At 40.4% G+C, this 25,417-nt stretch overlaps 1 protein-coding gene and 1 non-coding gene across 2 annotated transcripts; one reads left to right on the top strand and one right to left on the bottom strand.

Annotated features, from left to right (window-relative positions):
- The first annotated feature begins 7,297 nt into the window (after positions 1-7,297).
- On the top strand, positions 7,298-7,357 carry LOC129687861 (small nucleolar RNA U54). Its single transcript, XR_008721828.1, has one exon. It is a non-coding gene; the product is annotated as a small nucleolar RNA U54 (small nucleolar RNA).
- A 61-nt stretch (positions 7,358-7,418) lies between these two features.
- LOC129687360 (vomeronasal type-1 receptor 4-like) lies at positions 7,419-8,348 on the bottom strand. The gene has a single exon (XM_055621703.1). The coding sequence runs from the start codon at positions 8,337-8,339 to the stop codon at positions 7,419-7,421; it is 921 nt and encodes a 306-aa protein (XP_055477678.1). The 5' UTR covers positions 8,340-8,348.
- Between the last annotated feature and the right edge of the window lie 17,069 nt (positions 8,349-25,417).

Below are 25,417 nucleotides of genomic sequence, written 5' to 3'. Positions count from 1 at the left end.
CTTGTTGTTCCATAAGAAGGTGAGAATTTTTCTTGCAAGGCCTGTAAAGAATTGTTTTGGTAATTTGATGGGAATTGCATTGAATCTGTAGATTGCTTTTGGTAAGATGGCCATTTTTACTATGTTAATCCTGCCAAGCCATGAGCATGGGAGATCTTTTCATCTTCTGATACCTTCTTCTAATTCTTTCTTCAGAGACTTGAAATTTTTTTCATACAAGTCTTTGACTTGCTTGGTTAGGTTCACACCAAGGTACTTTATGTCCTTTGTGGCTCTTATGAAGGGTGTTGTTTCCCTTATTTCTTAGCCCTTTTGTCGTTTGTATACAGGAGGGCTACTGATTTTTTTGAGTTGATTTTTTATCCAGCCACTTTGCTGAAGGTGTTAATCAGCTGTAGGAGTTCCCTGGTAGAATTTTTGGGGTCACTCAGGTATACTATCATATCATCTGCAAATAGTGATACTTTGACTTCTTCCTTTCCAATTTGTATCCCCTTGATCTCCTTCAATTGTCTCATTGCTCTAGCTAAGACTTCAAGAACACTATTGAAGAGATAAAGAGAGAGTGGGCAGCCTTGCTTTGTCCCTGATTTCAGTGGGAATGATTTATGTTTCTCTCCATTGAGTATGATATTGGCTATAGGCTTGCTGTATATTACCTTTACTGTGTTCAGGTATGTGCCTTTTATCCCTGATCTCTCCAAAACTTTAAACATGAATGGATGTTGGATTTTGTCAAATGCCTTCTCAGCATCTAAGGAGATGATCATGTGGTTTTTTCCTTCAGTTTGTTTATGTGGTGGATCACATTGCTGAATTTCCATATACTGAACCACTCCTGCATGCCTGGGATGAAGCCTACTTGGTCATAGTGGATGATATCTTTGATGTGTTCTTGTATTCATTTTGCAAGTATTTTGTTGAGTATTTTTGCATCGATGTTCATGAGGGAGATTGGCCTGAAATTCTCTTTTTTTGTTGGATCTTTGTGAGGTTTAAGTACCAAGGTGACTGTGGCTTCATAGAATGAGTTTGGTAGTGTTCTTTCTGTTTCTATTTTGTGGAATAGTTTGAAGAGTATTGGTGTTAGCTCTTCTTTGTAGGCCTGGTAGAATTTTGTGCTGAAACCATCTGGCCCTGAGCTTTTTTTTGCATGGGAGACTTTTGATGATGGCTTCTATTTTTCTTAGGGGATATAGGACTATTTAATTGATTTACCTGATCTTGATTCAGCTTTGGCATGTGGAATCGGTCAAGAAAATTGTCTGTTTCATTTAGATGTTCAAATTTTGTGGCATATAAGCTTTAAAGTAAGACCTTATAATTATTGTTTGGATTTCTTCAGTTTCTGTGATTATGTCCCCCTTTTCTTTTCTGATTTTTTTGATTTTTTTGATTTTTTTGGATGTTGTCTCTCTGCCTTTTAGTTAGTTTGGCTAAGGGTTTGTCTATCCTGTTGATTTTCTCAAAGAACCAGCTCTTGGGTCACTGATTCTTTGAATTGTTTTATTTGTTTCTAATTTATCGATTTCAGCCCTGGGTTTGATTATTTCCAGCCATCTACTCGTCTTTGGTATGTCTGCTTCTTTTTTTTTCTAGGGTTTTCAAGTGATCCATTAATTTGCTTGAATGAGATGTTTCAAATTTCTTCTTGAACGCACTTAGTTCTATGATTTTTCCTCTTAGCACTGCTTTCATTGTGTCCCACAAGTTTGGGTATGTTGTGCCTTCATTTTCATTGAATTCTAGAAACACTTTAATTTCTTTTTTTATTTCTTCTCTGACCCAGCTGTCATTTAATAGTAAGTTGTTCATTTTCCATGTGTGTGTTTAGGCCTTTTGCTATTTTTGTCACTGAGGTCCAGCTTTATTCCATGGTGATCAGATAGGATACAAGGGATTATTTCTAATGTCTTGTATCTGTTGGTCTATTTTGGAGAATGTTCCATGAGATGCTGAGAAGAAGGTAAATTCTTTTGTATTCCGGTGTAATGTTCTGTAGATGTCTATTAGATCCATTTGTTTCATGAACTCTGTTAGAGTCATTGCTTCTTTATTAAATTTCTGGGTTTTTTTTTTGACCTGTCCTTTGTTGAGAGTGTGGTGTTAAAGTCTCCAACTATTAATGTGTGATGATCTATGTGTGGTTTAAGTTTTATTCGCGTTTGTTTTTCAAATATCCGTGCTCTTTTATTTGGGGCATAGATGTTCAGAAATGTGATGTCTTCCTGGTGGAATTATTCTTTGATGAGTATGAGCTGACCTGCCCCATCTTTTTAAATTAATTTTGGTTGAAACTCTATTTTATTAGATATTAGAATGACCCTGCTAGCTTCTTGGGTCCATTTGCTTGGAAAACCATTTTCCAGCCCTTTACTCTCAGGTAATGTTTATCTTTGTGACTTAGATGTGTTTCTTGCATGCAACAGATTGTTGGGTCTTGTTTACATACCCATTCTGTTAGTCTGTGTTTTTTTATTGCGGAGTTGAGTCCATTGATGTTGAGAGAAATTACTGACCTGTGCTTGTTAGATCCTTTGATTTTGATGTTGATTGTAATGTGTTTGTGTGTTTGGATACTTTTTATTTTGCTGTAGTAAAGTTATTTATTTCTTGTGTTTTACTGAATGTAGTTAGCTTTCTTAGGTTGTCTTTTTCTTTCTATTATCTTCTGTAATGCTGGATTCATGGGTAGCCATTGTTTAAATTTGTTTTTGTCATTGTTATCTTGTTTTTTCCATCTATGATGACTGAGGGTTTTGCTGGGTATTGTATCCTGGGCTGTCATCTGTGTTCTCTTAGGGTCTGCATGATACCTCTCCAGGTCTTTCTTGCTTTCATAGTCTCTGTTGAGAAGTCAGGAGTGATTTTGATGGTTTTGCCATTACATGTTACTTGGCCTGTTTCCCTTGTAGCTTTTAGTATTTTTCTTTGCTCTGTATACGTTCTGTTTTGATTATTATGTGGTGAGAGGATTTTCTTTTCTAGTCTTACTTATTAGGTTTTCAGTAGGTTTTCATAATCTTGTATGCTTATAGGCCTCTCCTTTAAATTGGGGAAATTTTCTTCTATGATTTTGTTGAAAATATATTATGGGCCTTGGAGATGGGAATTTTCATTTTCCTGTATTCCTGTTGTTCTTAGATTTTGTCTTTTTATGTTGTCTTGGATTTCTTGGACAGTTTGTGTCAGGAATATTTTAGATTTAACATTTTCTTTGACAGATACATCGATTAATTCCATTGTATCTTCCACACCTGAGATTCTTCCTTCCATCTCTTGTAGTCTGTTGGTTATGCTTACCTCTGTAGTTCCTGTTTTCTTCCCTAAGTTCTTCCTCTTCATGATTTTTCCTGTTTGCATTTTCTTTAATTATTCCAATTCTATCTTCAGTTCTTGAACTGAGGATTTCCTTCACTTATTTGACTGTATTTTCCTGTTTTTCCTTCAATTCATTCAACTGTATGTTTGAACATTCCTTTGTTATTTATTTATTTATTTCAGTGACTTAATTATTTCCTCTCTGAAGGCCACAAACTGTTAGGCTGAACCTTCCTGTATTTCCTTACAGATGGCCATAATCTGTTTTTCTTTATATTCTTCTATTTTTTTTTAATGAACATAGCTGTTTGATTTATCATCCTCTATTTCTTTACATATTTTATTTGTTTCCTTCATTATCCTCTTCACAAGCATAGATATAAGGTCATCCTCTTGATTTTAATTTATAATAGGGTGTCCAGGGCTGCTTGTCCCTGGATAACTGGGTTCTGGAGATGCTGTATTGCTTTGGCTTTTGAAGGTTGTGCTTTTATGCTGGCTTCTACCCATCTGGCTGTTTTGGGTGTTTGCTGTTAGTTTCCTGTGCCTCCTGGAATCCTGGGGTGAGAAGAATCCCCTTTGCAGGAAGATGGTTGATCCTGAAAGTGCCTCCTCAGCTTTTTGGGTAAGATCCCCAAAAGGCTGGTGCTTCTCAGGAATTGCCACAGTTCACCTCAGGCATATGGACCTGTTTGGTAACTGTGGTAGTTGGTATCAAGGGGGGCACTCCTCTCTCCAGCAGAAGTCCTAGAGACAATTGTCCTGCTGCTGGATTTCTTTCTCTGAATTTAGTGAGCTGCTGCTGCTGCTCTTACACTGAGTTTTCTGGGAGCAGCCTTCTTGGAGTACCAGGAAGCCCTGCAGTTTTGTCAGTTTAGCTAGGAAGACAGGTTGTTTCATTGTGCAGTGTCTAGGGCTGATCCTGTGGATTCCATACTTCTGTAGGTCTGATGGTGGGGCTCTGAGCCCCAGTACCCAAGCAGTAATCACTGGCAGGTAAGTGCAGCACTCAAGCCTGTGGTAGGAGACTAGAGCTTGGAGCTTCCAGGAATCCAGAAACTTTTCCAAAGCTGGGTGTCCTGAGGTCAGACCTGATGTTTCCCCCAACGTAGGGTTTCCTCCTGACAGGGAAACCCAGTCTGTGGTGTTCTGGGGTCCACAGTTCAGTCTGAGATGGTGAGTAGAAAGCACGGGCACAGGTGAGTGGCTCTGTGCTGGGGAGTGGGTGCCTACAAGAAACCAGAACTTTTCTGGTGTACTTTGGATTTGAGGTTGGCTAAGTGTTGTGTTAGTATAATGTTCTTTTGAAATGTATACTCCTTACCTTTGTTCATTCAAATGCTGATATCTCCCCCCCCCACTCTCTGGTTTCAATCTGGATATTGCATTGTGATACTCATTCTAAGCATCCTGTCTCAACTCTTGTGTAAACAGAGCAAAATAAAGCAACTAGAGGCAATGTTGAGCCAGAGGACAGGAAAGAGGGGAGGAGCCAGAAGGCAGGAAATGAGTGGGAGGAGAAAGGGTGAGAAGAGAGCTTGGAGAGGAGAACTGGAGGAAAGATCTTGGAACTACATGGAGAGATGGACTGGACCTAAGATAACACTAAAAGCAAGTATAATGTGGGAAATTTAAATGTTAGGAAACTATGAGGGCTTGGAGATTTAGGATGGAGTAGCTATTGCCCAGCATTGTGTTCTAGGTTAACTAAATAAACCCAGTGTCTGTGTCGTGATTTGGTTATACAGTTGCTTAGGATTAACAGCAGCATTACCAGAAGATAAATCAATAGTAAATATTAATCACCACCTACAACAGTGTTGTGAGAATGGACCTGATCTTTCACTTACTGTGGAGCTTCCTTGTAACAGAGAAACTCAGTCTCTGGTGCCCTGGGGCCCATAGTTCTGTCTGGGAAGGTGAGTCTGGTGAGCAGGCTGGCTTCTGGGCTGGTGGCTAAGCACCTGCAGGATCTCAAGACCTATTCTAGGGGTTGTCTGGGTGGCCTGAGCTTGGTGCTTATTACTTCCTTCACCACGGGGTTTTCCTTTGACTTTAAAACCCAGTCTCTGGTATGTGGGGCCCACAGTTCAGTCTGGGATAATTATCGGTGCACACAGGCTTGTGGCTCTGGGCTGGCAATTGAGTGCCTGCCAGGACTCTGTAACTCTTCCAGGGTTTAGCTAGGTGACCTGAGACCATACAGATACAATTGTTTCCCACACCATGGGGTTTCTTCTCACCTGGGAAACACAATCACTGGTGTTTTAGGGACCAGAGTTCAGTCTGTTGGTCGCTGTGCAGTCACTACTGTCCTCCTCAGACAATGTCTTCCAGGGGCCGCCATGTTGAATCCCTCCCTTTTTCCATAATTTACAAGTAAAGAAAAAAAGTAGAATTAGTATGACATCATAAAATATTACAAATACTTAAGGCAATTCTAAGGGTTAAGATCTAATCTGAAAGATAACAACTCTTGACCTCAAAGTACAACATGATGATAATGAATTCACAATGCAGTAAAACAATCAAACCCATTAAACAAAACAAAGTACCTGACATAAAGTGACAAAATTACAGCATCTCAATTTATGACAAAGACTGAGGTAGTAATTTTGAAAATGTTTAACTTTAAAAGCACTTGATTCACAGCAGAATTCTGCTGGGTGTTCTAAAAACTAATACCAATAATACTCAAATCAATGAGAAAAAAAATGAAAGGCATCTTACATTCTTTTTTGATGAGAGGAAAACTATCCAGATATTAAAAAACAAAAAGGAAAAACACAGCAAAAGAGAAAATTATAGACCAATCTCATGTAGACTATAGATATAAAATTCTCAATAAAATTCTAGCACAGAAAATGTAAGTTAACATCATAACAATTACTGATTTAAAATTGATTTTTGTACAATGTACAAAACATAAGAATGATGTGGTTTTGTCTTGGTGTGTGGATAGGGAATGTGTTTTTCTTCTTGGCAAATGTTGGAGAGAACTGTTGCCAAAGGTTTACAGCCACCCAATAGAGATTTCTGTGAAATAACCCAAGGAGTCTACTGGAGAGGTTATGGGCAAAGGAGTTTTCTGCAATGCATGCAGGATGAAGCAGTGGTGACTGTACCAGGGTCTCATGAGGCACAAGTGCATGGTCAGTTATAGTTTCAGTCTTCCTTGCAATTGGAGTTCAGGACAGTCAGGGTCTCAGTGAAATAACAAGCAGTCAAGATGCCCCGATTAGATGAAAGCCAACAAGGCAGGGGATTTAATCATTAGTTCCTTTGCATATCAGATGGGCAAGAGGAAGACCCAAGGAGAAAAAGTTGCATGCACAATGAGCTATGAGCACTATGATCAGTTCTTGTAGGCTGCTAATTCCACCAGCTGACAAAACCCTAATACTCATTTAGTTAATCTTAGAAAGACAAGGTGCTACCAGCTTAACTTTCTGTATTGAATTTTTTTCATTATCATCATCATCATCATTTATTACAATTTATTAAATTTGTATCCTGGCTGTCATCCCCTGCCTCATCTCCTTGCAAACCCACCCTCCCACTATCTTCTCCCCCTATGGCCCTCTCCAAATCCACTGATAAGGAAGGTCCTCCTTCCCTTTTATTTGACCCTAGCCTGTCACATTTCATCAGGATTGGTTGCATTGTCTTCCTCTGTGGACTGGCAAGGCTGCACCCCCAGGGGAGTTGAACAGAGAGTTTGTCACTGAGTTCATTCCAGAGAAAATCCCTGCTCCCCTTACTAAGACACTTCACTAGGAGACTGAGTCTATGAGCTACATTTGAGCCTTGGTACATCCTCTCAATGCCTTGTTCTTGGTTGGGGCATCATTCTCTTTAGGGGCCCTTTGGGCTCAGTTTTTATGGCTCTGTTGGTCTCCTTTTGGAGTACCTGTCCAGTCCAGATCTTTTGATCTCTCACTTCTTTCCTAAGATAACCTGCACTCTGCCCAAAGTTTGGCAATGAGGAGATTCCAACTGTATTGAACTATGGTGATAATTCTTTACTGATCTTTTAAAGTTAAGGAGGTAGTAAAAAAGTAGACATCACACAAAACATATCATTTCAACATATAAGATTAAATATTTTTTATTTCTGATCCAAACCATATAAGCCTGGACCGAAATGAGCAAGGCTTCCTAAGAACAAAGTGTCCAAAAGATGGAAACCACAGAGAAATGGAGGGAGTGATGTTTGTTACCCACCAATTGTGATTATGAAAAAGAGCAATGCAGCCTCGTAAGATGGAGGAAAGAGTATAAAAAGCCAGAAAGGAAGACACTAGGAGCATGATGTTCTGGGTGGCCCTGGAGTCAGGGGAGGTTCTGCTGGAACCATGAGTGCTGCGGATGTGTTGAACCCTCTGCTTGTGTCTGTACAGAAAGATAATCATAAACATGCTGGACCAGGCAATGAGCACAGAAAGAAAGACTTCGGGACACATTACCAGTGCTGTATAGAGTAAGTCACTGATTTCATTACGGGCTACAATTGTGCAGTATCCATAATCTTGTTTTCTGGTCATATTTTTACTATTCCTACTGTTAAATGAGTGCATAGAGGTAAAGAAATTTATCAACATAGAGAATACCCAGAAGACAGAAATGAAGGAGCCAATATACTTGACAGCAATGTGTTTATAATCCTTCCAACAGGATTCCCTGGAACTGATTGTCATGACCTGGAAGACACTCAAAAGGCAGGTGGTGCCAATGGACACACTCCTGCTAATTCCTTGAATGTATATCAGGAACCTGCATGCAAAATCATTCAAGAACTGCTTCATCCCGAAAGCTGTCATTGTGTTAGGCACTCCAAAGGAAAGAATGATCAAGGCATTGGCTGTCATTATGTGCATGAGAATCAAATCTGTGGGCTTTAATGTGCACTGTCTGTAGTAAAGAATGAGATAGTATAAAATAAGAGAGAAATTTCCCAGAATTCCAATTGTAGTTTGTAATAGAAAAATGATTCTGAGGGCCACATTCCAGAAGTACATTCTGTGATTCTACACAGTTTCCTTGAGTTTATGGCTATGGAGATTTCTCGGGTCAAAATGAATAAAAAGAAATGCTGTAGTTTGTGGGAAAAGAGGACTTTGAATCCTTGTAGCTATTGACAGGGTGAAACAGAGTCCTTTAAGCTCAGTTGTTAAAGGCCAGCCTACGTGTCATGAAAATGTCATCTCACAAATTTTGACAAAGTAGTAGATTTTCATGTATGTTACTGTGATATTGCTCAAGAACTTAGTGTGGATATACTGCTGGAAGGAGTGGCACCATGTTTCAGAGAAAATGCAACATTCAAGACCGTGTAATGTTGCCTGTGAAAAACAGTGAAAAAGTCACATCACACACAAACAGAATTTCAGAATATACCCATATTTGCTAGATAATTTGTAGAAAATGATAATTTTAATAATGACAAAAAATTAATTATATTGATTTTTAAGTTGTACCTTATCTAAAATTAAAACATAGGAGATCTGATGACAGGCTAAATGTTCCCCCATCTTGTTTCAGCTGAAGGCATCTTTTATTTAACCTGAAACTGACACCTACCTTCTCCCTTTTAGCCCTTTTCATGAAATGACCCATGGGAAAGTACACAGCTCTGTTCTACAAACTCTCCTACAAATTACTTTCTGGTAAACTGCTTGCTTTCATCCTGTAACTGTGTGTTTCTGGGATCTCTGTCTTTTTTTTTTTTTTGACACATAAAATTTTTATTAGTATTTTTTAGGAATTTCACATCATGAACTCCTATCATACACTCTTTCCAGCCCTTCCAGTCCTCAGAGAGCCACTGCCCTGTGCTCTCCTTCTCCCAGCAGGAAAAACATTACAGGCCTCATAGGCAGTGGCTCAGTGCTAAGTACTGGCTTGTGGGGCCTAGGGTCATTATTTGAACTGTTTCTGTGAGAGCTCCATGTCTTTGCATTTCTTCCTGTTGTGAGTGTACACAGCCCCGCCGTTTATCAGGAAAGACTTTTATGCTAGAAGCCAGCTGCCAAAGGAACAAGAGGGCAATTGATTCTTCCTTGAGAGCTGTACTCAGCTCTGTTTGGCCACATTACTTACCGATTTATTGAGTTCACTTTTTAAAAGCATTTTCTCATAAGACTTATCATTTGTTTATTATTTGTTCCACATATATTGTGGACTCAGCAGATTTCTTTTCTGTCAGTGCATTAACATTCATAACCCTCATGGGTCTTTGAGATTCTTCAAGCTCTGGTGCAATCCTGGTGACTGACAAGATCTGTTTTATCTTCTTGTTTGCCTTTATAGCATCCCGTAATATGAATTCTAAGTATCTCTGCTGAGTCTGTATAATGTCCTTTGTATGTACGTGGATTAAGTGTTTACCATTTGAAACTGTATAAACAATTTTAGCCCCTTCCATAAGAAAGACTACATTTGCCTCCTCTCAGCAAGTCTTGATGTAGCTCTAAATGCTGAGAAGAGAATTCTCTTTGCAAAATAAGGTCATTAGAAAAAAAATCTTAGATGACAGAAATTCAGAAAGCAAGTGATTGTGTGGTGTGAAGCCCCGTTGATTCAGGTACAATACAACCCCTGCACATGAGGCTCATGGAACATTGTGACAGAAAAGGCAGGTTGATAGTAAGACCCAGAGGAACAGGTATCAGCTGTATGATTTCATCTCCAAGAAATATCATGGAACTACTTTCATAAAGTATGGCTGTCTAAAAAAACCTGGAAAAGGACACCAACAGACATGCTAACATGGAAGGGGAAATTACTCTGGGATCCAGTAATCCCAATTTTAAGAATGACTAGGATCAGAGGGAAGAGGAGGAGGACCTCCCCTAGAAGTGGACTGGGGGAGGGGCATGGGTGGAGAAGACATACAGAGGGTGGGATTCGGAAGGAAGGGGGAGGGGGCTACAGTTGGAATACAAAGTGAATAAATGTAATTAATAAAAAAAGAAAAAAGAAGAGTAGCCACACAAATAAGTTGACATTTTATATCTCCTAGCAAGAATAATGGGAGCTTTGACCTGAAGATCACCAGTGGCAGCCCATGATCAATTAATTTTTCACACAAGATAGAAAAACACCTTCCAATTCCAGCTTCTGAAGATCTTATGGCATTATGCCTGGAGGTGCATGGGTGTCTACTGCTGGCCACCTGGGTGGGCATGTGCTGAGGTCACCATGCACCAGGAGCCAAGCAGCCACTATGCCAACATTTGCTTTGATGGTTCCACAGCATGAACTAAGTGTGTTTGAGATTTTGCTCTGCTGGAAGACTACACAGATGCTCACAGCCTGTAAAAATAGGAAGTTGATCAGCATTTAGCTTCAAACATTCAGCAGAACCGGTTGGATCAGCATCTTCTGTAGGTGGCTAAGCAACTCCAAGAGGAAGGTCAAAAATCCAAACTACAGTCAGAAGTTCTGTAAGAATTTGAACAAAAACACTGAAAACCTGCTAAGGAAATCAGGTGTGTGTTCAAAGGGTATTAACCAGTGTTCTCCCAGTTAATACTCACATCATCTTATTTTCAGGAGTTCAACTTAAAATAGAATATATATTTTTTAAAGAGATTAGCTTATTTTTATAGTATGTGTGCCAAAATGTATTATTCAAAACCTTCAGCTTTTCTCCCTATAATATCTCTAATGTGGATCAACACTACACCTAAGGGCCAATACAAGTGCTGCAATCCCACTGATTTTATAACTTTCTTAACACTATCATGAACACAGTCTTATCCGATTCAATGAACTCGAAACGAAAAGCTTGATTTCATGTGTCTGGTGTCCTCAATCATACCTGAGCATATTCTATGATCTTTCAGACCCATATTTTGACTGAAATAACAGTAAGAGATAACATGTCTGTAGTAACTGGAATTGCCAGTGAGTCAGGGACACACATATCTTATCTGCTATTGAGAAATATGTGCACCCTTTGTTTCAAGAAGTGATAAGTTGCATTGTTCATTAATCAGATCAGTTACATTTTCAGTGACACCATGAGACATGTTATGAAGATGACATTCTTACTTGTTCTGAAGACTCTCCAATGTAGGCAGTTCCAGTGTAGAGTGTTCCTCGATTTTCATAGAATCCTGTACAGAGCCATGATAAAGACCCATCTCCACATTCAATCTTAGATCTTTCCTTTTCTATTAGATTTCATAGTGGCTTCCTACTGCATTTTCAGTACTCACTCTTTTTGAACCCTGAATGTTATAAGGAATGGCAGATGCAATTTTTTTTATAATTATGTGGGTAAATGGCAATTAGCAATAACAATTTGTGAGTTACTAGTATCCAATGTATTTGACACCTTCATTGACTTTAATAACCATCTGATAAGGCAGTAAATTTATTTACAGTGTCAAGACCAGAAGTTAGAAACACAAAAGTTAAGTGAGTTATAAATGCAAAAGCCCTTGTCAGAGTGCATACTGGACAGTCTTAAACATAGGCATTTTGGAACAAACACAGTCACTTCTGTCCCTGATCACAATGATATGAGATCTAGTCTCAAATACACTCCAGTTTTATATGCAGTTTTTATTCCTCACTTGACACTCTGTTCACTTTGTTAATGTTTGCAAAAACTCTTTAGATTGAAGAATTAGAAAAATAGCTCAGTGGTGAGGAACACTTGCTGCTTTTGGAGAGGACCTGAGATGCTTTTCAGAATCAACACAGAAGCTCATAACTACATGAAACTCTAATTCCAGAGGTTCTGGCCTCCTCTTTTATCCTTTTCTGGCACTGTATTACCATAACACACACAAAGCAAGAGAGAGAGAGAGAGAGAGCAAGAGAGAGAGAGGGATTTATATATATTCAGGCAAACATTAGGTACACAAAAATAGATAAATAAATATTTGTAAAATTTAGTTCTCATTTTGAAATAAAGGTTTATTTCATAGGAAAACGTGAAGTGCCAATAAAGCTTCTGAGATTTTACTAAAATGAAGTTATCTAAATATGGCTTGTTGTAACAGAAAGCTGTCCTATCTCCCAAGTTCATCTCACAAACACAACATGAACCTGATATTTATAATGCCACCAGAAATATGCATTGTTTCCATTACAGGGGTAAAGGCTGTATTGGTAACTACAAATTAATTATTAATGTCATCACTCTCCAAATGTAATGGAGAACATGAAGCACAAATATGTACGCTGAAATAGCATGAAAAGAAAATTAAGTTAGGAAAATACTTCCCTTAACATTATTCATACAGTTAGTACTTGTTGTATTGATGAGTAGAAGTAAAACTGAGAAAACACTCAAATATATGCGATGAATGTGAGATACATAAAAAGGAATCTGTAAGTCGTGTACACTTTAGCAATTTTCAAACTGAAATAAAGAACTAAGTGTTAGACAAATATACTTGAACTGTAGAGTCCAGCCCTGTCCTGCACAAAGACATGTTTTTAATCAATAGCAACAAGAAATAGTGAGGGAAGGCATTGCGTCAGTTTGCTTTTAGCAGTAGAGCATGATTGAACCAGGAGAAATAAAATATATTTGGTCTTGTCTGACACTGCAAATACTCACACTGTAATTTTCCTTTATGTTACATTCCCAAGTACAGGAGAGAGTTTTCAAGCCAGCCCTTTTACCACTGTTTATTAAATACATACTCAGTTACTACATCTATAACTAATAAATATAGGTTTACATAAGAATACCTTTTATTCCAGGAAGAGATTCACATGCTATAACTTCCAGGTTTGTGTGCTAGTATACTTCCATTCAAGTTTTCTATGGAGGTGAAACTATGTTATATTTAACTATAATAATCATACTGCAATGATAGTCTACATATCATGTTAGGAAGGTGAATTATCACATTGACTTATTACCATAGTCCTTCAGCAACTTCACAGATGAAGTCCATTCCCTGGTGATTAGCACAGTTACCCTCACTCAGGGATTTACTTTACCAGAGGAAATGTCAGGGACTGGCAAACCATTAGGTGTGCTTATCTTTTTTCACTAACATCTTAGCTATGGAATTATTCTGTGCATTCTCTGTTCCACAGAATTGTTTATTCCCCAGATTTCTAATACGAGAAATGAATAACTATTCAGCTCTAACTTCTTCACTGCCTCTGCAGCTCAGACTGAAATTGAACATACTCACCTGGCTTCTTGCCTCTGCAGGATGGTGGGTTCATTGGTCACATCACGGACTCACTAATAAGAGCATCAACTAAAGCCTGAGGTCTTTGACTCTGTGACTTCACCTCCCTTCAGAGCTGTAATTTTCATTTTACCATCAGTGGCAATGACAGTGCTGGCTTTGGGATTCACAATCATTTATGGATCACTTCCAGTTGCTAAATAACAAACATAATTAAGAGTTGATTTTGAACATCCCCAAAGAGAAAATGTGTTTTGAGAAGACATTGCATTTTCATCTTCACGATTGTTCTTCATGTTTGTTGACAAGCCTCCTGTGAAAGATGCTAGAATCTTTGAAGCAGACTGAAGCGAAAGTTAGAGAAGTCTCTTACTTTTATCACGCGTTAATGACATCTATGAACAAAAATAATTATTTTTATTAAACGTTTTAGAATACTTACTACCTCAATACTTCTTTGAGTATTGTATACTTTTATGTGTATTTTACTAGAGTTCATCCACCATTTTCTCCTTCCCAATCCCTTTCCTAAACTGCCTCTGCTTATTTCTCTATATTACATGTGTTCCAAACAAACAGAGAAATAAACAAACACTCCACTTATGCCTTCTTAATAAATTGGTATGTGCCTGGTTCTGAGGCATAAACAGAAGATTGAATAGCCTCTAAAATCCAAAATCCTTAAGGAAATATGATCTGTCCTTTCCCCTGAAGCCATATGTGGCCAATATCTCTTCATCTAGATGTGGGGTTTTCTGAATTCCTCCTCCCTGCTGGGATTCCATCCAGCTTAATCTTCTGTAGGTTTCGTACATACTGTCATAACAAGAGAATTCACACATGGAAGCGTCGTGTTGTGTCTGGATAAAACCTTTTTTCATTGGAATCATCTACTCTCTCTGATTTTAAACAGTTTTATGCCTTCTGGAATGATGGTCTCAGAATTTTTACAAAAATATGTGTTATAGATATTGGAAATCTTCTGAGCACCCCAGGGCCTCTTTTTCTCAGTATGTTGAATGAGTATGCACACATCAACACATACTTTCAAAGGATTATGCACTCCTTAATCACAGAGACTGAGGATTGACCCTTCTCTGATGAGGACAGAGGTATAGGTTAATCCCCAGTTGAAAAATAAGAGCTTTGGAGGAAGTTTATACTTTGTCCATTTAGTTGAATATAAGCATTAGGTTCAACTCCATGGTCAGTTTAACTTTATAGCCACATATTTTTGTCCCTGATTATGCTGCCAGGCATGGGCACCATCTTCGCCTTCGACCTTCAGTTCAATCATGATCCCACATATTATCCCATGATGTTCATGACACTATTGCAATAGGCGCGTTGCTATTATAGCCCTCAGGGCTCACACCAGGGTAAAATTTATGATTAAGTCTGGGAAAATAAAATGGATTCAAAAGAGATGAAGCTCCTGCTTAATTTCTCCATGCTCTTTTACTTAAGTGTTATGTCATCATCAGCAATAGGAACTTACCATATAGAGACTCCTAACATCACAGGCTATTCATATTTTTCTTGGTTGTCCTATTCATTTGACCCTGCAGGCCCAAATCTGAGAGCAGAGAACAGGTGGAACCGCTGTGCTTTCTGATTAGACCTGCTAGTGAGTGAGTGCACCTTCAAGTGAATGCATGAAGAGCCCCAGATCCAGTGTCCATCTAGGCTAGCAGTCAGACATTGGCTCCCTCACACCCACACAGCCACTGTGGGCAGCATAGGGATTCTTGGGACGGCATTCTCAACAATGAAGCCCCTGCTCTGTGGGTATACCAGTGGAGTCCAGGAAAACAATTCCTGAAGCCCAGGCAGATCTGAATACCAGGACAGTATGACAGGCATGTAGGCCACTGAGGTATTCAGGGCACCTGTGTCTGCACATTGTGCCTGTGAACAGTGCCAGCACCCACACCCCCTCCTGCACTTAAGCCCCACATGCCAGGCATCTATACCCTCTAGCACCCTGTCCTTCAAGGTACACTTCCATGCACATGCTCACGCTTGCTCGCCTGCACTTGTGCGATCTTCCTCCTGTAGTTACAGCTGAAACACCAACACATACTCTAAAACCATTGTATCTCTCCCATCTTCCTGAAGAATACTCCAGACACAAGAGAAAAAGGAACCCAGTCTGATATACAGACTCCAGGAACAAACAGTAATAGTTACAGATAAGCAGATGGCTAGAGGTAGATGTAAGAACACATACAACAAAAATCCGGACATCATGGCTTCACCAGTAACCACCAATATCAATGGATATTTTAATTCATTAGAAACACAGGAAAATGATTTTACAGCTACGCTTATTCAGTTTTTAGAGGCATATAAAGAGGAAACGAACAAATCTCCCAAAGAAATAGCCACACAAGAAGGCAGGGCAAGATGGCAGCGCCAGGAGGACTCTCATTCTGAGAAGCAGCAGCAGGATCAGCACAGTGACCAGCAATCAGAACTCACAGCCATAAAACACAGTCATTGTGTTTCCCAGGTGAGAGGATACCCAACGGTGGGGGATTCAATCAGCTTTTAACTCACCCGGCTAAACCACGGAAGAGATCCCGGTTCCACCAGACGCTTGACTGGGGCTGCCAGCCCCAGCCCCAGCCCAGAGCCACAAGCTAGTGTCTCTGGTCACAGTTCCAGACTGAACTGTGCGCACCACACTATCAGAAACTGGAATTTTCAGTCGAGAGATAACCCCACGGTACAGGAAACGATTGGGACCGACCTTAGATCACCCAGATATCCCCTGGAAAAGACTCGGGTTCCAAGGGCGCCCCAGGAGCCAGCCCGGAGCCAGAGCCGGGGACCCAGGCTCTGGCACAGAGCCCTGCCTGCCTGCGCGCCTGATTCACCACCTGAGATAGAACCGTGGGCACCAGGACACCAGCGAATGAGTTTCACTATCCAGTGCAAACACACAGGGAAGGAAATGGCTGGTCTGATCTCAGAGCACTCAGCTGACACCCCCACCCCAAAAAGGTCTCGGGAAAATTACCCAGTTTAGGCAGACACCCAGGCTCCCAAAGGCTGGAAAGGCAAACACAGGCAGTTTCTGTGCACCAGACAGCTGGCGGAGACTGAGCTGCCATCACTCAGCTGTGCTCCAGACACAGGCAGTTTCTGCGGCAAGCCAGCTGGCAGAGACTGAGCAGTGCGCACCAGGGCAAAAAGAGAGACTGAGAGTCCCTGTCTCCAGAGAATCCACAGGGACGGAAGGAAACTGTACTGACTTAAATCACCCAATCCGTCCCTGGAAAAAGACTAGCAGACCTGCGGGGCCAAGCCGCCATCACTCAGCTGTGCTCCAGACACAGGCACAAACAGTTGCTGTATGCCAGATGTCCAACTGGGTCACAGCAGCTGATCATTAAATTTACAGCAAGAAACCCAGAAACAGGGCAGCTGTCCTCAGGACTTCCCTGGGTGAGAGGAGAACTCTCTAGACTAACAAAGACCACAGTTACCACTCAGGTCTCTGTCCCTGATGTGAGCAGCAGCAACTCCTGAAAAAACGCCAGCTCTCCAGGGACTATACCCAAAAAGCTGAGAAGACTTCGTTCAGGAAAAACCAGTTTCTGCCAAGGGGATTCTCTCCACCACAGGATCCCCAGGAACCACCAGAAAATAACCCCAAACACCTAAGATAGGACAATGGGTAGAGACCAGCATAAAAGCTCAAGCAACGAAAGACAGAGCAATATGGAATCTCTAGAACCCAGTTCCCCAGGGGCAAGTAGCCCTGGACATCCCAGCATAACTGAAATCCAAGAAGATGACCTGACAACTATGCTCATGAAGATGAAAACAGAGAAAACAAATAAGATATGTAAAGACATAGAGGAAGATAAACTCAAACAGAATATTGCCATCCGTAAAGAAATAGAGGAAGTTGCAGCCAAACAGTTTATGGCCTTTAGAAAGGAAATGCTTAAAGCACTGAATGAAATAAAAGAAACAGAGTTGAAGAAACTAAAGGAAAAACAGGAAAGTACAATCAGACAGGTGAAGGAAGTAAACAAAACAACTCAAGACGTGAAGATAGAATTGGAAAAATTAAAGAAAACACAAATGGAGGAAATAATGGAGAGGAAGAAACTCGGGAAGAAAACAGGAACTACAGAGGTAAGCATAACCAACAAACTACAAGAGATGGAAGAAAGAATCTCAGGTGTAGAAGATACAATGGAAGAAATCGATGTAACTGTCAAAGAAAATGTTAAATCCAAAAAATTCCTGACACAGACCGTCCAAGAAATCCAAGACAATATGAAAAGACAAAACCTAAGAATAATAGGAATAGAGGAAAAAGAAGACTCCCTTCTCCAAGGCCCAGAAAATATTTTCAACAAAATCATTGAAGAAAATTTTCCCAAGTTAAAGGAGAGGCCAATAAGAATACATGAGGCCTACAGAACACCCAACAAATTTGACCAGAAAAGAAAATCCTCCTGCCACATAATAATCAAAACAGTAAGTATACAGAACAAAGAAAAAATACTAAAAGCTGCAAGGGAAAAAGTCCAAGTAACATATAATGGCAAACCCATTAGAATCACACCTGACTTTTCAACAGAAACTATGAAAGCCAGAAGGGCCTGGACAGATATCGTGCAGACCCTAAGAGAACACAGATGTCAGCCCAGGCTACTATACCCTGCAAAACTCTCAGTCCTCATAGATGGAGAAAACAAGATATTCAACGACAAAAACAAATTTCAACAATACCTACAAACAAATCCAGCATTACAGAAGATACTGGAAGGGAAAAATACAACCCCGAAAAAATAGCTTCTTTCAAGAAAACACAGGAAATATATAACCTTACTACAGTAAAACAAAAAGCAACCAAGCACACAAACTGATGACCACAGCCAACATCAAATTCAAAGGATCTAACAGCCACTGGTCATTAATCTCCCTCAACATCAATGGACTCAACTGTTCAATAAAAAGACACAGATTAACAGAATGGATACGTAAACAACACCCAGCAATCTGTTGCATACAAAAAACACACCTAAGACACAAAGATAAACATTACCTGAGGGTAAAGGGATGGAAGACGACTTTCAAAGTGAACAGACCCAAGAAACAAGCAGGAGTAGCCATTTTAATATCTGATAAAAATAGACTTTCAACCAAAATTAATAAAAAGAGATGGGGAAGGACACTTCATACTCATCAAGGGAAAATTCCACCAGGAAGACATCACAATCCTGAACATCAATGCCCCAAATACAAGAGCACCCACATTTGTTAAAGAAACGTTGATAAAATTTAAACCACATATAGATCCCCAAACATTAATAGTGGGAGGCTTCAACACCCCACTCTCAACAAAGGACAGGTCAACAAAACAGAAATTAAACAAAGAAACAATGACTCTGACAGAGGTCATGAATCAAATGGACCTAACAGACATTTACAGAACTTTACACCCAAGCACAAAAGAATTTACATTCTTCTCAGCACCTCATGGAACCTTCTCCAAAATAGACCATATAGTTGGTCACAAAGCAAGCCTCAACAGATACAAGAAGACTGAAATAATCCCTTGTATCTTGTCTGATCACCATGGAATAAAGCTGGACCTCAACAATAACAGAAATAGCAAAAAGCCTACACACACATGGAAACTGGACAACTTGTTACTAAATGACAGCTGGGTCAGGGAAGAAATAAAGAAAGAAATTAAAGTCTTTCTAGAAATCAATGAAAATGAAGACACAACATACCCAAACTTGTGGGACACAATGAAAGCAGTGCTAAGAGGAAAGTTCATAGCACTAAGTGCCTTCAAGAAGAAATTTGAGACAGCTCAGTCAAGCAACTTAATGGCTCACTTAAAAGCTCTAGAAAAAAAAAAGAAGCAGACACACCAAAAAGGAGTAGACGGCTGGAAATAATCAAACTCAGGGCTGAAATCAATCAATTGGAAATAAATAAAACAGTTCAAAGAATCAATGAGACGAAGAGCTGGTTCTTTGAGAAAATCAACAAGATCGACAAACCCTTAGCCAGGCTAACTAAAAGGCAGAGAGACAACACCCAAATCAACAAAATCAGAAATGAAAAGGGGGACATAACTACAGACACTCAGGAAATCCAAACAATCATTAGGACTTACTTCATAAGTCTATATGCCACTAAATTTGAAAATCTAAATGAAATGGACAATTTTCTTGATCGATTTGACTTACCAAAGCTGAACCAGGACCAGGTAAATCAACTAAATAGCCCTATATCCCCCAAAAAAATAGAAGTGGTCATCAAAAGTCTCCCATCCAAAAAAAGCCCAGGACCAGATGGCTTCAGCGCAGAATTCTACCAGACCTTCAAAGAAGAGCTAACACCAATTCTCCTCAAACTGTTCCACAAAATAGAAACAGAAGGAACATTACCAAACTCATTCTATGAAGCCACAGTCACCTTGGTACCTAAACCACAAAAAGACTCAACAAAGAAAGAATTTCAGGCCAATCTCCCTTATGAACATTGATGCAAAAATACTTAACAAAATACTTGCAAACCGAATTCAAGAACACATCAAAGATATTATCCACTATGACCAAGTCGGCTTCATCCCAGGTATGAAGGGGTGGTTCAACATACGGAAATCCATCATTGTGACCTACCATATTAACAAACTGAAAAAAAAAAAAAACACATGATAATCTCCCTAGATGCTGAAAACGCATTTGACAAAATCCAACATCCATTCATGTTTAAAGTACTGGAGAGATCAGGGATACAAGGCACATATCTAAACATAGTAAAGGCGATATACAGCAAGCCTATAGCCAACATCAAACTGAGCGGAGAGAAAGTTAAAGCAGTCCCACTAAAATCAGGGACAAGACAAGGCTGCCCACTCTTCCCATATCTCTTCAACATAGTGCTGGAAATCCTTGCTAGAGCAGTAAGACAGTTGAAGGAGATCAAGGGGATACAGATTGGAAAAGAAGAAGTCAAATTATCACTATTTGCAGATGATATGATAGTATACATGAGTGACCCCCAAAACTCTACCAGGGAACTCCTACAGCTGATAAACACCTTCAGCAAAGTGGCCGGACACAAAATTAACTCAAAAAAATCAGTAGCCCTCCTGTATACAAAAGACAAAAGGGCTGAGAAAGAAATTAGGGAAACAACACCCTTCACAATAGCCACAAATGACATAAGGTACCTCGGAGTAACCCTAACCAAGGAAGTCAAAGACTTGTATGAAAAATATTTCAAGTCTCTGAAGAAAGAATTAGAAGAAGATATCAGAAGATGGAAAGATCTCCCATACTCATGGCTTGGCAGGATTAACATAGTAAAAATGGCCTTCTTACCAAAAGCAATCTACAGATTTAATGCAATTCCCATCAAATTACCAACACAATTCTTTACAGACCTGGAAAGAAAAATTCTCAACTTCATATGCAATAACAAGAAACTCAGAATTGCTAAAACAATCCTCTACAATAAAAGATCTTCTGGAGGTATTTCCATCCCTGATCTTAAGTTGTACTATAGAGCAACAATATTAAAAACTGCATGGTACTGGCATAGAAACAGAATGGTGGATCAATGGAACCGAACAGAAGACCCAGAAATAAATCCACACACTTATGGACACCTGATCTTTGACAAAGATGCCAAAACCATACAATGGAAAAAAGATAGCATCTTCAACAAATGGTGCTGGTCCAACGGGATGTCTCCATGTAGAAAAAATGCAAATAGATCCATACTTATCACCCTGCACAAAACTAAAGTCCAAGTGGATCAAAGACCTCAACATGAAACCAGACACATTAAATCGGCTAGAAAAAAAAGTGGGGAATACCCTAGAACTCATTGGTACAAGAGAAAACTTCCTGAACAGAACACCAACAGCACAGGCTCTAAGAGCAACAATCAATAAATGGGACCTCATGAAACTGAAAAGCTTCTCTAAAGCAAAGGGCACCATCATCAAAACAAAACGACAGCCTACAGATTGGGAAAGAATCTTCACCAACCCTTTATCTGACAGAGGACTCATATCCAGTATATATAAAGAACTAAACAAGCTGAAAAGCAGCAAACCAAGTAATCCACTTAAAAATGGGGAACAGAGCTAAACAGAGAATTCTCAATAGAGCAATATCAAATGGCAGAGAAGCACTTAAAGAAATGCTCAACCTCATTAGCCAACAGGGAAATGCAAATCAAAACAACCCTGAGATTTCACCTTACACCCATGAGAATGGCCAAGATAAAAAATTCAAGTGACAACACAGGTTGTGGAGAAAAGGAATCCTTCTCCATTGCTGGTGGGAATGTAAACTTGTACAACCACTCTGGAAATCAATCTGGCGCTTTCTCAGACAACTAGGAATAGCGCTTCCTCGAGATCCAGCCATACCACTCCTAGGCATATATCCAGAAGAGGCTCAAGTACACAATAAAAACATTTGCTCAACCATGTTTGTAGCAGCTTTATTTGTAATAGCCAGAAGCTGGAAACAACCCAGATGCCCCTCAACTGAAGAATGGATGGATGAATGGATCCATTCTTCTTCCAACTGAAGAATGGATACTCCATCTATACAATGGAGTATTACTCAGCAATGAAAAATAAGGAAATCATGAAATTTGCAGGTAAATGGTGGGACCTGGAAAGGATCATCCTGTTTGAGTGTTCCCAGAAGCAAAAAGACACACACGGTATATACTCACTCATATAGACATACAACGTAGGACAAACCCACTAAAATCTATGCATCTAAAGAAACCAAGCAAGAGAGAGGACCCTAACTAAAATGTTCAATCCACATCCTGAAAGGCAAAGAGGATGGACATCAGAAGAAGAGGAAAACAGGAAACAACCTAGAAACCTGCTACAGAGGGCCTCTGAAAGCCAGAAGAAGAAAACAGGAAACAAACTAGGAACCTACCACAGAGGGCCTCTGAAAGCCTCTGCCCTGCAGACTATCAAAGCAGATGCTGAGCCTGATGGCCAACTGTCGGGCAGAGTGAATGGAATTTTATGTAAGAAGTGGGAAATAGTAAGAGCTGGAGGGGATGGGAACTCCACAAGGAGAGCAACAGAACAAGAAAATTTGAACACAGGGAACTTCCCAAAGACTCATACTCCAACCAAGGACTATTCATGGAGATAACCTAGAACCCCTGCACAGATGTAGCCAGCCCATGGCAGGTCAGTGTCCAAGTGGGTTACCTAGTAATGGGAAGAGGGACTTCCTGTGACATAATCTGATCGGCCTGCTCTTTGATCACCTCCCCCTGAGTGGGGAGCAATTACCAGGCCACAGAAGAGGACAATGCAGCTACTTTTGATGAGAACTGATAGACTAAGATCATAAAGGAGAGGAGAACCTCCCCTATCATGGATTTGGGGAGGGGCATGCATGCAGAAACCAGAGGGAGGGTGGGATCGGGAGGGGAGGAGGGAGGGGCTTATGGGGGGGATACAAAATGAATAACGTGTAATTAATAAAAAATAAAAAAAGTTTAAAAAAGAGAAAAAAAAGAAATAGCCACACAAAAGGAGGCAAATAAAGAGGAAACAAACAAAGCTCTCAGAGAGGAGCAGGCAAATACAGGCACACAAATAGAGGCACGGGTAGAGGCACAATCAGTGGCATATAGAGAAGAAATGAACACAAAAATAGAGGTCATCATTGAAAGACAGGAATCCACATTCAAACAAATGAAAGATATGGTGCAAGACATGAAAACAGAATTAGAATCAATAACGAAAATACAAAAAGAGAAAACCCTGGAGCTGGAAAACTTAGAGAGATCAGGGACCACAAAGCTAAGCATCACCAATAAAATACAAGAGATGGGGAGAGAAACTCTCAGATGCTGGAGATACACTTGCAGAAATTGATACATCTCTCAAAGAAAAAGTAAAATCAAAAATTTCCAAACACCAAAAAATCCAAGAAATCGAGGATGCCATGAAAAGACAAATGTAAGAATAATAGGAATACATGAAAAAGAAGATTTCAGGCTCCAAGGTCCAGAAAATATTTTCAAGAAAACCATAAGGGGGAGAACAAGATGGTGGTGCCAGGAGAACACTGCGTCTGAAGAGCAGGACAATATTTTCCATACAGCCACCAAAAGACTGAACTCTGGGCTCTAAAACAACAGCTATCATGCTTCCCAGGTGAGAGGAAACCCCCATGGCATGGGAATCAGTCAAGTCCACTCTCAGGTCACCCAGCCAGAACCCAGAAGAGATTCTGGTTTGAGCAGGCACTAGGTAGCCAGACCAGAGCCACATGCCTGTGTGTCCTGATTACCTTCCCAGACTGAACGGTGGGCAGAAAAACACCAGAGACTGAGAGTCCTGGTCACAAAAAAACCCATAGGGAAGGAAGGAAATGGGACTGACCTGGGGTCACCCAGTGTTTCCCTGGAAAAGATCATGCAGAATGGTGGGTGTGAGCCGCCAGCACTGAATTAGGCTCCAGCTGAGAGTACAGAGACTTGCTGCATGCCCAGCTTTCCGGCACAGACAGAGCTGTGCACCCCAGGGCAACAGAGACTGGAAGTCCCTGTTGGGAGTAAACCCCACAGGGAAGAAAGGAAATGGAGACCCAATTAGTTCATCCAGTATATCCCTGGAAAAAGTCCCGCAGACCGGCGGGCACACATTCCGCCAGCCCAGAGAACTGCTCTGCACCAACAATTCCTCACAGACAGAACTGTGCACCCCAGGGCACCAGAGACTTGGAGTCCCTGTCAGGAGAAATCCCCACAGGGAACTAAGGGAACAGGACTGACTTAAGCCACCCAGTATATCCCTGGAAAAGGGCCGACAGACAGGCCCAACCCAGGGATCTGCTGTGCACCAGGTAGCCTGCTGATAATAAGAGAGCTATACTCATCTGCCACAGATTACTGCTTGGGTACTGGGTCACAGAGCCCCAACCTCAGACCTACAGAAGTCTGGGATCCCCAAGATCAACCCCCAGATACTGCTCCAAGGGGCAAACAGTTATCCCTTACAAAACTGACAAAACCACGGGAAACCCAGGTTACAGCAGCAGCTCACTAAATTTACAGCAAGAAATCCAGAAGCAGGGCAGCTGTCTCCAGGACTCCTCTGGGTGAGAGGATAGCCCTCTTGACTAACAAGGACCACAGTTACCACTCAGTTCTGTATGCCGGAGGTGAGTTGTGGCAACTCCTGAAAAACACCGGCCATACAGTGACCATACCCAAAAAGCTGAGGAAGCTTCCTCCAGGAAAACCATCTTCCTGCAAAGGGGATTCTCTCCACCACAGAATTCCAGGAAACACCAGAAACTAACACCCAACACCTAAGTGAGCCCAATGTTTAGAGGCCAGCATAAATGCTCAACCAACAAAAGACAGAGCAATATGGCATCTCCAGAACCCAGTTATCCAGGGGCAAGTAGCCCTGGACACCCCAGCATAATTGAAATTCAAGAAGATGACCTAACATCTATGCTCATGAAGAGGATAACAGAAGAAACAAATAAAATGCGTAAAGACCTAGAGGAAGATAAACTCAAAGAGATTATGGCCATCGGTAAAGAAATAGAAGAAGATAAAGAAAAAGAGATTATGGTCATCCTTAAAGAAATACCGGAAGTTGCAGCCAAACAGTTTGTGGCCTTTAGATAGGAACTACTTACATCACTGAAAGAAATAAAAGAAACAGAGGATTGTTCAAACAAACAGCTGAAGGAATTGAAGGAAAAACAGGAAATACAGTCAGGCAGGTGAAGGAAATCAACAAAATGGCTCAAGACCTGAAGATAGAATTGGAAAAATTAAAGAAAACACAAATGGAAGAAATTGTGGAGAGAAAGAACTTAGGGAAGAAAACAGAAGTACAGAAGAATAACAAGTAGACTACAAGAGATGGA

Source organism: Psammomys obesus, unplaced genomic scaffold, assembly GCF_907164565.1.
Source record: "Psammomys obesus unplaced genomic scaffold, mPsaObe1.curated_primary_1811, whole genome shotgun sequence".
Taxonomy (NCBI): domain Eukaryota; kingdom Metazoa; phylum Chordata; class Mammalia; order Rodentia; family Muridae; genus Psammomys; species Psammomys obesus.
This window is presented reverse-complemented; position numbering and strand designations above follow the sequence as displayed.